Source organism: Ahaetulla prasina, chromosome 2, assembly GCF_028640845.1.
Source record: "Ahaetulla prasina isolate Xishuangbanna chromosome 2, ASM2864084v1, whole genome shotgun sequence".
Classification (NCBI taxonomy): domain Eukaryota; kingdom Metazoa; phylum Chordata; class Lepidosauria; order Squamata; family Colubridae; genus Ahaetulla; species Ahaetulla prasina.
In genome coordinates, this window is record NC_080540.1 from 241183166 (window position 1) to 241198413 (window position 15248).

Consider the following 15248-nt stretch of genomic DNA (forward strand, 5'->3'; position numbering starts at 1 on the left):
GATGTGTGGACATCTACCTCCCAAATTCACAGCAGCATTGTGAATTTCTTTCTGAGCATTGTGGAAGTTTAAATTCACACATCTGAGGAATGTCCAAATCAGGATAGGCTGGTCAGCGTATTCCAAAATTAGGGAACGCTCCTCTCACAGTTGCCTACAAGAAAAAACTTTGGATGGGAATCCACCAAGAAATACCAGAACAATAAGATAGACTGGTAAGTTGACAAGCATCTCAGAAAAAGATGAGAAATCTATATGGGTTTATCTGTGAAATGACCAAGAGTAAACTTGATTTGAAGAAAATATTATCTTTATGGCCAACAAGAATAGTTTCAGATTAATAGCTTCAGAAGACTCCTTTTTAAAAACCAGATAGTAGGAAATATATGAGTTAAGTGAGTCCAACCATTATTTTTAGCGTTTAAAGCACATTCTCTTTGACATTCTTTTACTTTGAGAAACATTTCTTTCTCAGTTGGAAATGCAGCATTCAATTCAAATGGATTTGAACTTTTTAGGTCAGGCCATGCTTTTGCTGCCATTGGAGAAATCATCTATATGTTTGGCGGTCGTTCCAATGAAGATGAATATTATACCGATGTGTACGCACTGGACACAGGTGCTTTTCATTATTTATGATAATTTTGTTCGACTTATGAACTGCTGTAGTAGGTTAGCAAAGTGATGAAGAGATGAAGAGATGAAAATAAATGTGACGATCCCTGACCATTTAGGGATATCTTTCAAGCAGTTTCAGGGGCCCCCAAATTCTGCTATAAAAAGAGTTCAGATAGTTACTTACTATATTTGCCAAAAAGGAAGACAAAGGTTTCCCATTCCAAATAACTACCTGTAAATGGGGCAAAGTAATCTTTCATTTGCTGAGAATATGGTATTATTAAAGATTGCATACATTTCCTTCTAGCAAGAAAGATCTGTCCCTTTGTTGTAAAAGGAAGGGAAAAACAGCTCAGTGTCCACTGATTTATTCTCATGTTTCTACAAAACGTACATGGAGTAAATTGAGCTAAATAGATCTATCCCCTAGCACAGAATTACCCTACACATGTTAATGTGGGAGAGAAAGCCACTGAACTCATCAAAATTTACTACAGATGGGATGCCTTTTACACTCATTTCAATGTGGGATGCCTTATAAATAAATAATTTGGCAACCAGACAATTCATTTAGCTGACAAAGACCTGATTTCTTAGCAACCAATCTTCCCTAGGGGGTGAGGGTGGATCATCCTCCTTTTCAGATAAATATGGTACTCAGGAAAATGCAATATTCTGAATTCTTTGGCAAATGGAGTACAGCAATATCAAAGGAGGATACGCAACGGAATGTAAAAAAAATATATCCATGTAATGTAAATTTCATTGATTTTGGTGGAATTTAAATTCAACTAACAGTGCAATCACGGCATAGTGCAGAGTAGGCAATTTTGGGTGGCTGGGACATATCTAGGATTTTGAGAGCGTGTGCCAGGTATGTTTACAAAATGACCATCAGGTTAGGCATGGGCAGTCAAATGAAGTTCTCTACAATTTGATAGGACCTTTGTAGGATCCAAAGGTATTTCTGCAGCCAGTATAATGCTAGAGGCAGATGGTTTTCTTTACAGCATCATAACTTCCAATCTAATGTTGTTAAAGGAATATTTTTTTAAAGTCACATAGGTTAAGAGACAGTAGACACCAGAAGCAGTGCCTGAGGACACCATGATGCCTGCTTACCCCTAGCTTAGTTTGCTGCCCAAAGATTGCTTCCTGTTTGTTTTCCATTCTATGTGGATGCTTCTTGTTGTAAAACAAAGGGGGAAAGCTTGCCACACATTTGGTGTCTTTGACCGCATTTGGATCAGGGTTGCTCTTTTTAGTGTTTCACAAAATAAGAGCCCTATTTACTGTAGGATCCAATCTGGTTCGATCACTGGGACTAGAGGTTTAGTCTTCTGACTTTTGGACTCTCTACTAGACTGTAGAGAGAAGTTCGCTGAAGATGGGCTCCAAGATGAGTCTGAAGGACCGTATGGTGACACTGACACTGCAAGCTTGGATGACTAAAAATTCTGGTCTTGTTGACCCACCCAGATTGGTCAACATTATCCTGGGACCATATATTTGCCTTCATTCAACAAAGCCTAATAACTGTGGAGCCTGCAAGGCTGACAAAAAAGGGAAGGTGGCAGACAAAGTCCTACATCTCCTTATCTATGTGCAATGTTATCACAACTACAAAAAGGATGGGAATTTAATTGCACTGACACAACTGCCACCTTGACTTTTTTATCTCACCCCACCAACACCCACAATGCCATTGGTTGCTGAGATTCTGACAAAGAACTGGCAAACTATGACTGACTGCATGTTACTATGTTGTGTAGGGTATTTTCTCTGGTTAAAGTTGCTCAGTGCTAAAGCCTCCTTACCCTAAACTGCTTCGCTGGCCATATGCAGGATTTAGGAATATGCTTCCATAGAACTTAACTCTAACGGGAATATGAAATCTTCACCAGCATTTTGCAACTCTGATTTGGCAATGCTTGAGTTTTTAAACATTGCACTACATTTATGAAAGATATTATAACTCTTGTCTAAATTTGTCTAAATATGCAAATAGGCTCCATTAATAATGTCTGTACTGACAGGGTTGCTGGTTGTTTTTCACTCGCAATTTTCCACAAATCCTCACCCTTACCCTACTACTGCAAGCAATGTAGGTGTAAAGTTAAAGATAATGTAACATAAGTATTGTGAGGAGAGGGGGAAAAAACTGGAATCACATCAAAGAATACAGTCTTTGGGCAGCCTGGTGAATTAATATGCTTTTATAAGTTTTTTTTTAAAAAAAATGGATGTAAATGTCAAAGGATTGGAGTAGTGCTATTTCCAGATACTATAGAACAAAAACAAATGAAAGATGTTTTTGTGTTATTTTCTATCCTCTCCCCAAGTATCTTTAATGTGGCAAAAGTGTGAAGTAAAGGGAGAAAAGCCTTTTGGAAGATCACATCATACATTTACAGCACACAGTGATAAGGTAAACAGCCGAACATTTTACTCTCCTGTTACAAATCAATGTGCTCTTACTTCCATTGTATTTGAGAACAGAAAACCTTGAGTGCAAAGGTTTAGGGCAGATATGCACTTACTGCTTGGCCCATTGCCAGTAAAGCCCACTCACCACTGCTGGACTGTAGGAACAGATGGCATTCTGTCCTCCTCCTTTTACTCCCTGTCATTGCAGATGTACCCACAGCCACAGCTTCCAGCTATGATTCAGAATTGCTATTCTCCAACTTGAGCCACCTTCAACACTTCAGAATGGGTGGTCTCCAGTACTTTGGTCTTTTCTAATAGCAGCCACTGATTGGCTGTAGTGCCTGCCATGCTCCTTCTACCCTGCCCCCCCCCAGCTGCTGGCCACTATCATGTGCAATCCTTCTGTCTTGGGTCAGGTGAAATATATTTGCCTTTTTTTCCTACCCCTTGCTCAGAGAATTATAAAGGCCTCCCTCCTTCCCTTTCTTGTTCCCTCATCTTTAGGTTGCAAGAAAAGAACGTTGCTGCTTGTTTTTGTTAATCTGAATTATTAGATCTTCCTTGCACAACTTTTCCATAGACCTACAGAGGGACGCGGTTCCATAGACCTTTGTCGATAAAAAGGTCGGCAGTTCAGCGGTTCGACTCCCTCTCTATCTAGACCCGTTCCAGTCCGGCTTCCGGCCCGGGCATAGCACGGAGACAGCTTTGGTCGCGTTGGTGGATGACCTCTGGAGGGACAGGGACAGGGGTTGCTCCTCTGCCTTGGTCCTGTTAGATCTCTCATCGGCTTTTGATACCATCGACCATGGTATCTTGCTGCGCCGGTTGGAGGGGTTGGGAGTGGGAGGCACCGTTTATCGGTGGTTCTCCTCCTACCTCTCTGACCGGTCGCAGACGGTGTTGACAGGAGGGCAGAGATCGACCGCGAGGCACCTCACTTGTGGGGTGCCGCAGGGGTCGATTCTCTCGCCTCTCCTGTTCAACATCTATATGAAGCCGTTGGGCGAGGTCATCAGTGGCTTTGGGGTGAGCTATCATCTGTACGCTGATGATACTCAGCTGTACTTTTCCACCCCAGGCCACCCCAGCGAAGCTGTCGAAGTGCTGTCCCGTTGTCTGGAGGCCGTACGGGTCTGGATGGGGAGAAACAGACTCAGACTCAATCCATCCAAGACGGAGTGGCTGTGGATGCCGGCATCTCGGTACAGTCAGCTGCAACCGCAGCTGACTGTTGGGGGTGAGTCATTGGCCCCGACGGAAAGGGTGCGCAACTTGGGCGTTCTCCTGGATGGACGGCTGTCGTTTGAAGACCATGTGGCGGCCGTCTTCAGGAGAGCTTTTTACCAGGTTCGCCTGGTTCGCCAGTTGCGCCCCTTTCTGGACCGGGATGCCTTATGCACGGTCACTCATGCTTCTCGTCAAGGTTCTGGTTACCACCTTTAAAGCGCTCCATGGCTTAGGGCCCGGGTACTTACGGGACCACCTGCTGTTACCTTATGCCTCCCATCGACCCATACGCTCTCACAGAGAGGGTCTTCTCAGGGTGCCGTCCGCCAAGCAATGCCGGCTGGCGGCCCCCAGGGGAAGGGCCTTCTCTGTTGGAGCACCTACTCTCTGGAACGACCTTCCCCCCGGTTTGCGCCAAATATCTGACCTTCGGACCTTTCGTCGGGAATTAAAAACTCATTTATTCATTCAAGCGGGACTGGACTGATTTTTTTTTAGATTTTTTAAATTTCTAAATTTTAAATTTTAAATTTTTAAATCTTCTGTAATTTTATATGGGGTATTTTAGGTTGGTCAGTTTGACGGTTTTAATTCGGCCACTATTGAATAGGTATTTTAAATTGATTTTTAACTTTGTATACTTATTGCTTTTTATCTTGGCTGTACACCGCCCTGAGTCCTTCGGGAGAAGGGCGGTATAAAAGTTTAATTAATAATAATAATAATAATAATAATAGTGCTGCGTAACGGGGTGAGCTCCTGTTACTTGTCCCACCTTCTGCCAGCTCAACAGTTTTAAAGCACATAAAAAATGCAAGTAGAAAAGGGACCATCTTTGGTAGGAAGATAACAGCATTCTGTGCGCCTTTGGCGTTTAATCATGCCGGCCACATGACCACGGAGATGTCTTCGGACAGCACTGGCTCTTCGGCTTTAAACAGAGATGACCCCCCCCCCCGAGTCAGGAACCACTAACACATATGCGTGAGGGGAATCTTTACCTTTTACAGAGGTCTATGGAACATAGAGGCAAAAGAACAACCAGTTTCCTATTGCTGTAATTACTGTAGTATTAGAACCAGGATGGTGTCATTCACAATCAGATGTGCACATGCAGAATTCAAGTTAATCCCTTTTTGTTTTCAGCCTATAATACAAGAATCTCCCCATTCTTGACAATATTTAAATAAGACTCCAAGGAACTTGAGGGTAAGAGGGAGACAGAGAGAAAGAAAGAGAGACAGTCCTACCTCTTCTGCAGTTGTACAGTGACTTCAGGCTAACTACATGCTCGATCCTCCTACCTGCCAGGCTGGGTGCTTCCCAACAGATGAAACGATAAAAGGAACAAAGGATCTGGGTTAGAGTCAAAGGAAATAATGTGGTAAGGAAAGGTGAAGGCATCCATGGCTGCAAATATCTAGGAAAGCAGAGGAAAACCATGGGGACTAGTGAAGGGGAAACAATTCTAAAAGAAAAGGGCAGGCATTAGACAATCCATCTAGGAGTCATCCAGTGAAGCTTGCCTTCCTTGCAAGGATGGGAAAGGTGAGAATCTGGAGAACAACCATCCATCTCCAAATTGAGCACAAATGCCAGCCTAAATGCCAACCCAGCACAACATGGAGTGGACTTTCTGAAGCTGGCTTAAGAAGCAATCAAGATGTATATGGGAGAGAAGCAACTTAAGAGCGGTACAGAAATGCCCTTAAAAGGATTGCTGGATAAACTTCTGTGAGATCCAGAGATCTGCCTACCAAAATCTTTACAAAAATTGTGAATCTTGAACTTTAAAAAAAACAACACCTCAATAGAATTCACACATTTCTGCAGAAAAGCATATTCATATATAAACATGAGATTTTAAAAACATACTTGAACAAAGCATATGTCAAGTGAGATTGCCAAAGTGTTATGTTTTACTTAAGCTTAACCCCAAAGAGAAAATACACGTTGCAGCTTAATTTAGTAAGGAATTGATCCTTTTTGATGATGTTATTGCTAAATAATTGGAGATCAATTGTTACTGTAAGCCATGTGAGGAAGGCATGTGAACAGGGAGAGCAAGCAAAAAAAAAAACAACTTGCATTCAATTACATACCGATAATTAACTTTTTTGAACAAGTTCTGTGAATGATCCATCCAATATTGTTATAGGATAGGAAGAAGTTAGTAGAAATTATATTAGAGAGCAAAGAGGCTTAGCTCTCATAGTTCACATTATGATTTTTTTTAAAAGAGGTATCTATTTTGCCTTTGCAGCTGTATAAAATACTGTGTACATCCTGCCATTCAAGAACTTAATCTGTTTCCTATATTTTCCAAAGCTTCCACTATCCAGAGAACTTTCAGGAAATTTGTGATGAAATGTCTATCAAACCCTGATAGACATTCCCTGAAAACGTGTAGGCGGAGAAAATTGTTGCAGAATGACAATTACTCTTATAGAGTATTAATACAATACACCACTAGCAACATCATCCTTTCCAGATATCCAAGTTGTTCTTATTTGCCGAATTTTCCTGCTTTGAAGGGGTTGACAGAAATAGTGGGAGAAAAAGACAAAATCTGTTTGCATTTTTATTCATCATCACCCACCACTGACATCCACAGTTTTCCATCAACATATCACTGACGTCCATTTCAGAAATTCTCCACTGAGTGTTTTTTGTAGCACTCTCAAAAAGCAGAAGAAACATTGCAAGATCTTGCTTGATCCACAAGGTGGAGAACCCTGTGCTTCTATTTGACAGGCAGAGATAGGAAGTGTATAATCACCTGTATCTGGCTGAATATTCCCATCTGAATATTAGGGTCAGGAAGTTGGCAGGGATCTAGATTCTGCCCTTATGGCTTGGCCATCCTCCTAGAAAGTCCCTTAGCTTGAAATGACAGGTAATGATGGGAGGACTTCAATAACAGAAGGCAGTTGTTTCTTATCCATTCCTTCCACCTCCCATTCTACCCTATGTGCAAAGAGTTTGCTTAGAGTTGTACAATGTGTTATTCAATCCTGTTATTGAGAGTTAAATGAAGCCTCTGTGGTTTAGCAGATCACACCTATCATTTGGAGTCCTTTGAAATGTGAGGTGGAGAGATAGGCAGGGAAATTGGCTGCATTCCAATCCAGCTTGTTTTAAACAGATTGCTAATTAGCAGACATTGGCTATTTCCAAGGCAACCAGCAATAACAGTCCACGTGTATCCCCAGAGCTTCAGTAAGGTGTGCAGGGCAAGACAAAGGCTTACTGCAGACTCCCAGACATCAACAACTGGAAGCAATCTTGGTATCCCTTGAGCAATATGTATGTAATTTAGGAAAATCACTCTTTTATATTAGCATAGGAACACATATCAGGAGATAACTCCTTTGCAAAGCAAAATGGACAAATAATTACCCCAAATACCGGCATGTCTTCTGAACGTTTTCAAGATTGAAAAGAGTTTTATTTTAGAGATGTTTGCCACATTACTATGTGCTATTGATGATCAATTAATGGACAAATCTTTTTAAAAAATCGTTATCGTGATGGACTCAAGAAGAATATAAATGAAGAACAAAATGTTGAGTGCTAAATAAATTAGTATGATAATATCTGCCATTGTTCTTCCATTTTAGGACATTTATCTGTTTGGAGGAACTTTTGAGTTCAAAGATGGCAAAACCATTTCGAAGAATGATATTGTGAAATTAAGTTTAGGTGAGTAAGGGAGAGGAAGGAAGGAATATTCTGTCAGAAATTTGTTTTGGGAAGTTTTGAAATATATATTTTGAATAAAAATCTTCTAAGCTTTAAGGTCCTAGCAAATATTAATTGGTGTTCATCAATTCTGAATGCTTATCCTTTATACTAACATTTTCTCTCTGAATGTTCTATATTTTATTCACACTTTTTTAATGTAGTAAACACAAGTCAAAATTGCCTCCTCTTCAAAAACAGTGCAAAATAAATCTGATATTGTCTCCTTAAATTCAGCTTTGAATAAACTATAAATTATGAAAATTACTGCAAAATTTAAAATAGGTAATAAACTTTAATTGTTATTCTGGGTGTCTCCTTTTGGATTTATTAATGCCTTAATTGGAAAAAATGCCGTGTGTGTACATTTGTTTACTTTTAACATGATGTAAAAGTCTTTTCACCTATGGTTACTTTATGCAATCTTAACTTTATAGTACTTAAACTGGCTTTGCATTTAATTGCTTATTATTCTTTGGAGTAAGGAAGTTTGGGGAACTTGTCTTTTTAAAGAAGAAAGTATTTCTCTTTCTTATATTAAATGTCAGTCTCTTGTTTATATTAGGAGACGGGGATTACTTTAAATTTGTAAAATGTTAATGTGTTTATAGATTACAGTGGAGGTATGGAATGGATATTTTAATAGAATGAGTTGCTATTTGGAGTGCGGTGGTTGGGTGGATGTTTTAATATATATATATGGTATATATTTGGAATGGGGAAAATATTATGTATTGGAGATTGCTTTTGTAAAGGAGAAATGGTCTTTTGGTCAAGTTAAAATCTGGTTAGGATTTTATGCCTTTTAAATAGGAATTTTTTCAGAGATAGGAGTTGAAATGTGTATTGTTGAGTTATATATATATTAACTAATGTTAAAATTCTAGAGCTCTATTTGCTGATAACTAGACTAAGGAGGACATTACTTATTTGATTTATACTGCTAAGTGATGGCTTGTGGGATAAAGAATTATATATCTGTTAGCGAAGAGGAGGTAAAGAGATGATGGAATTGTTTATACTTATCATGAAAGGGGTTGGAAGTCATTCTCTTGTGGAGAAAAAAGAGGGTTGTTGTTTTTTTCTTTCTTGCATTTCTGTTCTTTTTTTCCTTTTCAATTTGTACTATCTTTTACTGTTCTGCTCAAAATCTTTAATAACATTTTGTTTTAAAAAGGAAACAATGAAAGCAACACAATAAGAATTTAAAATAAAAGCAAAATGTCAGTAGAGAAGGACTGGCTCCAACTTAGTGTGACTGTCTGGCATTCTTGATATAGAGGAGGTTCCCAAAATAAAAGGGAAAACAGTTCATGTACAGGCAACGGGAATCATGAATCCACAGAATAACCCTACACCAGGGATGTCCAATTATGGCTGGCTAGGGAATTCTGGGAATTGAAGTCCACAAGTCTTAAAGCTGCCACGGTTAGACATCCCTGCCCTACACTGTGATACTTACACACCTGGCAACTCATCTTCAAGCACAATTAGGTTTGGATTAACTACATCAGGAAGACAATTTTAAGTAGACCACACAGTCAAAATAAGAGGCTGGTTAGTGATTCCTTTCCATAAACTTACATATAGCATTTTGAAAGAAATCACAACTGAAAGATAACCTGCATTGATTTCAGATTCGTTGTACTGATCTCATGTGAGAGAACTGAGGTTATTTGCTTGCATTATCTGTTCTTCGCTTTTTTTTTCTTTTCCTCATTTCATGTTAATCTCTCGGATTCCAATATTGTCACAGTAGATCTTTGATTTGAGACATTGGATTGCTTTTAGTCATTTTGAATTAACAAGCTTCTATAAAACATAGAAAATAATCTTTTTAAAAGGGTGGTTTTTTTTATTTGCCTTTGTTCTTGCTAGTCAGTGGAATAATTAGATTAGTGTTTTTTTTATATAGCTGTTTCAGAGCTTTTGAAATTAGAGTTCTTTCTGTAATACATCTTGCTATTATATAAAAAGCCTTGCATATTCAGTCGTTTTTCACATTTAGAATATTGACCGTAACTATGTAATCTGCTGCAAAATCTTTTTTTCAGTCTTGCCAATGAAGTTGCATTACTACTATTAGTATTTAAAATATTTATGATATGTTATATAGCTCGAATGAAGTGGAAGAAGCCACTTTACATAGGAATCCCTCCAGCTTGCAGATGGAATCATGTTGCATTTATTCTCCATAATCAAGTAAGTGCAAATGATTTTATAGTGAGAAGCTGCCATCCTGGGCTGTTTGAACTTGTACCAGTCCAGAATCTCCCATCGTCGACTTTGATTTGTGCTTCCCATACATTGTTGAACTTAAAACTCTTAGCATTCTTAAACAACATGGCTTTTAGAATAAAAATGGGCTGGGAAAGCTATTGTGTGTCCTTATTTTTAAAGAGTAGTAAGCATAATAGCAATAGCATTTAAACTTATATACTGCTCCATCATGTTTTGCCGCACTTTCTGGGTGATTTAAAATGTCAGCATATTGCCCCCAACAATCTGGGTCCTCATTTTACCAACTTCAGAAGGATGAAAAGCTCCAGCCCCATTAGGATCGAACTCCATGCTGTAGGAAGAGTTAGCCTGCAATTCTGCATTCTAACCACTGCACCACCAGGGCTCCTAAGCCAATAAGTCACAACAAATATACTAAGCTAATAAAAACGGTAGGGGTAATTAGGGCATTTTTAACATGAACGGAAAGAGCATCTCCCATGTCCTTCCATAATTGCTCAATTTTCCTTTTTCCACTCCAGAAGATCCTCCCCCAGTGAGATCTCTTAACAAAGACCTAGTCTTCTAAATATCTTAATAATTTGGCAGTTTTCATCTGTGTAATAAACACTTCTAATTTTTTTTTATTGCTGTTTAATGTTTACTAATTAGAAAAATTGTGACTTGTTTGTACAACTGTATTTTTAGATTTATGTTTTGAGATTAGATTTTGAACGTTTGTAAGCCAAACTGAAGGACAGTCTAGAAATTTAAAAAATATAAACCAGTACAGACCTGGTCTACTCAGATTTTCTAGCATGAAGTCAGTTTAGCGATTAAAATTAAAATACTTTTCACAGAGTCTCTCTGGGTGAACTTCTTAGTTTTCTTGTGTCTTAGCATAAGAAAGGAAGTTTTAAATAAAGCCACATCATGTTCACTAAAATTTGTTGAAATGAAAATATATGGGACAAATTTTGCTTTGCAGCCAAAAAATTGGAACATAATCTGCTCTCAGAATTCTGCAGAGTGAGGCTGTGGTCTCCAACAATGTCTGAATGTCTATTAGGGGGCCATCTTGAATGAACACCCAAAGAAAAATATTTGACCAATAACTGCAAAATTAGCCTGCCCAATTTCATTTAGGCCATGGATCCTCCCTCCCTCCTTCCCATTTCTGAGTTTAAAAAGTGGAAACTGCACAGTTTGTTCCATAGATATATATTATCTCTAAGAAATGTATATTAGGAAAGGAGTGTCCAAAATATTTTTTAAAAAAATATCTATGATATAAATATTTCCCTGCACATGGTTTCTGTTCATTGCTTTTTAATACATTTTAAATGAACTGTTTAATTAGAATTCTTACATGTTTCCATTGGTAGCTCTATATTTTTGGCGGAATTAATGGGAAAGACTTCAATGACCTTATGGGAATGAAACTGATAAATCCTTCAGAGAGACAACTTTGTAAGTTTATTTAAACGATACTAATTAATTGCATTTACTATTGTTTAGAACAGGGGTCTCCAAACTTGGCAACTTTAAGACTGGTGGACTTCAACTCCCAGAATTCCTCAGCCAGCAGATGCCGAGTTTGGAGACCCCTGATTTAGAGAAGAAATTTTACTTCTGTAATACTTCCAAACTTCTGTAAATTATCTGTATTTATCTTTGTATTTTACTTCAGTTATTATTAAACACAAATTATTGATTTAGCCTCTAAAATTGTCATCCAAGATACTCAAAACAATAGGTATTTCCAAGGCTGCCATTGTCACATTCTTTTTAAAATCTATCAGACATCTTATCTGAACAATTATTTACAAACTGGTCTAAGAAATTAACTCCATTTTCTGCTCATATTTTTAAATGTATATATTACTGCCATCCTTAAATAAGAATTGTTGTGGAAGTAAATTTTTCATGACACAAGAATTTTAATCTATGTTTTAGTATCATCCAAATATGTCTCACTATCTTTAACGATACTCCCAAAGATACTTTTTCAAGAGGTAACTGGACTTTCTGTTTTTTCTTTGAAGACGTTTCGCTTCTCATCCAAGAAGCTTCTTTAGCTTCATAGAATTTATTACATGGTAATTTGTTCATGTACTAACTAAAAGCATTGTCTCTAATATCTTTAGTAGCAGAGTGATAGAAGGACACAAATTACTATTCATTGGGCAACTCTTTACTTCTCTGTAAATTAATAATAATAAATTATTACAGAAAAGGGTCCTAAAAGATTTTTGCTGAAGTGTGATGAATACAGTAATTTTAGAAACACGCTTTGACCAGGAAAAGTGCTATAGAAATGATTAATAATAAATAGAGATGAGGTTTAAAATCTATTATATAGTCTTTGATCATTTTAGTCAATGGAATTTTATGAAGTAGAAGCTCAAAAAGTTACCCATGTTATTGTACTAAGAATATTGGAAGATATTTCATACTAAATTAGGAAAAATTGTGCCCTGTGATTTTATCATTATATATAAATATGCAAATATGTTACACTCATTTCGGACCTCAGGGACCACTAAATTCATAATTTTAAATCCCACGGACCACTAATATGATTTGTCTAATGACTGGCTGGATGGGCGTGGTTAGATGTTCATGTGACTAGGTAGGCATGGTCAACACAATGTTACTCACGTCGAGGGGTGCCTCACCAGCCTCTACTTGCCCCTCCCCTCCCAGCCACTCTTCCTCTCCCTGCCCAGGCTCCTTAGGGCCCCAACAGGAAGCAGTTGTTGGAGCTAAGCAGCCCCCACAAGAAAGAGTTGGCAAAACAGGTCAGTTCAAATTGGATCTGATCGAGAAGGAGGCTCAGCCGAAGTACCTCACTGAGGACTAGGAGTATAGGCTTTCCAAGCAGAGAGAAGACCTGCGAGAGTGCAAGGTTAGGTACTGGTACCTGGAGGCTCAGCGGGCTGAGATGGTCAGCCAGTTCCAGGCCATGATGCAATCCCACAGGAACAAGGTCCTCCAGCTCTTCGCAACCAGCGGCACTTCCCTCCAGCCTTCACCCAAAGCCCCACACCAGGAAGCTGAAGCAGACCTCAAGTCAGAATTTCTGCCCCCCTGCGGACCCACACAAGAAGACCCCAAAGGGGGAGACTCTCTGCAGCAACCCAAATATTCATTGCATGTATCCGGCCCAGGGGCCATAGTTTGAGGACCCCTGATTTTAGTGCAATATAAAAAATGCAAATATTTTTTCTGCGGACCACCAACATTTTCTCGTGGACCACCAGTGGTCCACGGACCACTAGTTGGTGACCGCTGCTCTGAAGGAAATAAAGTCTGAATCTCTTTGTAAACTTTCTTAATTACGTGCCCTATTTCTTCCTCCTCTTTTTCACTCATGTCTACTCAGAAATAGCTAAAAAAAATAGCGTGAAAGCTAAAAACGTATCTATTCTCTCTAAGTCCCACTGCCTGCAAAATTACTTACAACCAGAGAGAAAAAAAGAGGGAAGAGCTGTAATATAGCAGCATATACTGAGGTTTTTTTCGTTCTTTCTTTCCATTTATAACCCAACAAAATCATGATACTTTCCTTTAATAAAAATGTAGTAAAAATGGAAATAAAGCAAAAATCAAGACTATATAAAATAAGACTATTGCCTTATACACGGTAAGCTGCCCTGAGTCTTTGGAGAAGGGCGGGATATAAATGTAAACAAAACAAAAAAGAAGAAGACAAGCTATTCATCTCTGCTTTTTATAAGACACTTTCTCCTGTTCTCTTTTTATAAAGTCTGTCATATACTGTCCCAAAGATACTTTTTCAAAAGGCAACTGGATTTTCTTTGTTTCTGCTTGAAGACATTTCTCTTCTCACCCAAGGAGCTATTGTTACTAATAGCTCCTCTGGTGAGAAGAGAAATGTCTTCAAGCAGAAACAAAGAAAATTCAGTTGCCTTTTGAAAAAGTATCTTTGGGACAGTATATGACAGACTTTATAAAAAGAGAACAGGAGAAAGTGTCTCATAAAAAAGCAGAGATGAATAGCTTGTCTTCTTCTCATGCTTTCAAAAAGAACAAAATGGCTAATGTTTCTCAAATCCTTTATTACAGGTCACGACCCAGACTAAATAAAATTTACTAAATAAATTTAGCAGAGTAAAGCTACAGAATATAATAAATAAAAGAAGGCATACAAGACCAAAATATACAGTCATGCTTGCATTCTTTTGCTATCAGTAATGTACAAATTTTACAAGCCACAAAAACAAACTTTGCATGGCATGAGTTACTTTGACATCCTTATCTGCTACTAAAAATTGCAGATAAAATTCAGTCCATCTATCCTGGAAATAGAGTTAGAAGAGGTATTAAGAGTATATGTCTTAATTGAAATTACAATATAACAGAAGACCACCAACACTGCCGATGGTATAATGTTCTATCATAGCAATATAAATGCTCATCAACATTTATTTTTTTAAGTTAATCTAAGCGGGTGCGGTGGCTCTGCAGTTAAACACAATGAGCTTGTCACAGTGACACACTGACACACTGGGCTCATCAGCTGGAAAGCTGACAACCTAGGTTCAAAACCCAAGCGCCACGTGATGGGGTGAATTCCCATTCTTGTCCCAGGTCCTGCCTACCTAGCAGTTTGAAAGCATGCAAATGCAAGTAGAAAAATAGGGACCACCTTTGGTGGGAAGGTAACAGCGTTCCGTGTGCCTTTGGCATTGAGTCATGCTGGCCAATGATCACGGAGATGTCTTCGGACCATGTTGGCTCTTCAGCTTTGAAACAGAGATGAGCACCGCCGCCTAGAGTCAGGAATGTCTAGCATATATGTACGAAGGAAACCTTTACCTTACTTACGTTATTTATATCTGCCTTTATTATTTTTACAAATTTGGTAGACATATCCAAGCCCTTCCCATATAGGCATATGTGCCTCGGCATATAGTCATGCTGGCCACGTGACCACAGAAGTGTCTTTGGACAACGCTGGCTCCCTCGGCTAAGAAACAGATGAG

At 38.6% G+C, this 15248-nt stretch overlaps 1 protein-coding gene across 1 annotated transcript in view; it reads left to right on the plus strand.

Moving 5' to 3' along the window:
- Window positions 1–15248, plus strand: part of LOC131191526 (uncharacterized) — a 67553-nt gene that overhangs the window by 33741 nt on the left and 18564 nt on the right. Inside the window, exons 9-13 of the mRNA XM_058169751.1 lie at window positions 519–619; window positions 2961–3046; window positions 7899–7980; window positions 10136–10221; window positions 11625–11709. Coding sequence (XP_058025734.1) covers window positions 519–619; window positions 2961–3046; window positions 7899–7980; window positions 10136–10221; window positions 11625–11709 — 440 coding nt within the window. The remainder of the gene's footprint in view (window positions 1–518; window positions 620–2960; window positions 3047–7898; window positions 7981–10135; window positions 10222–11624; window positions 11710–15248) is intronic.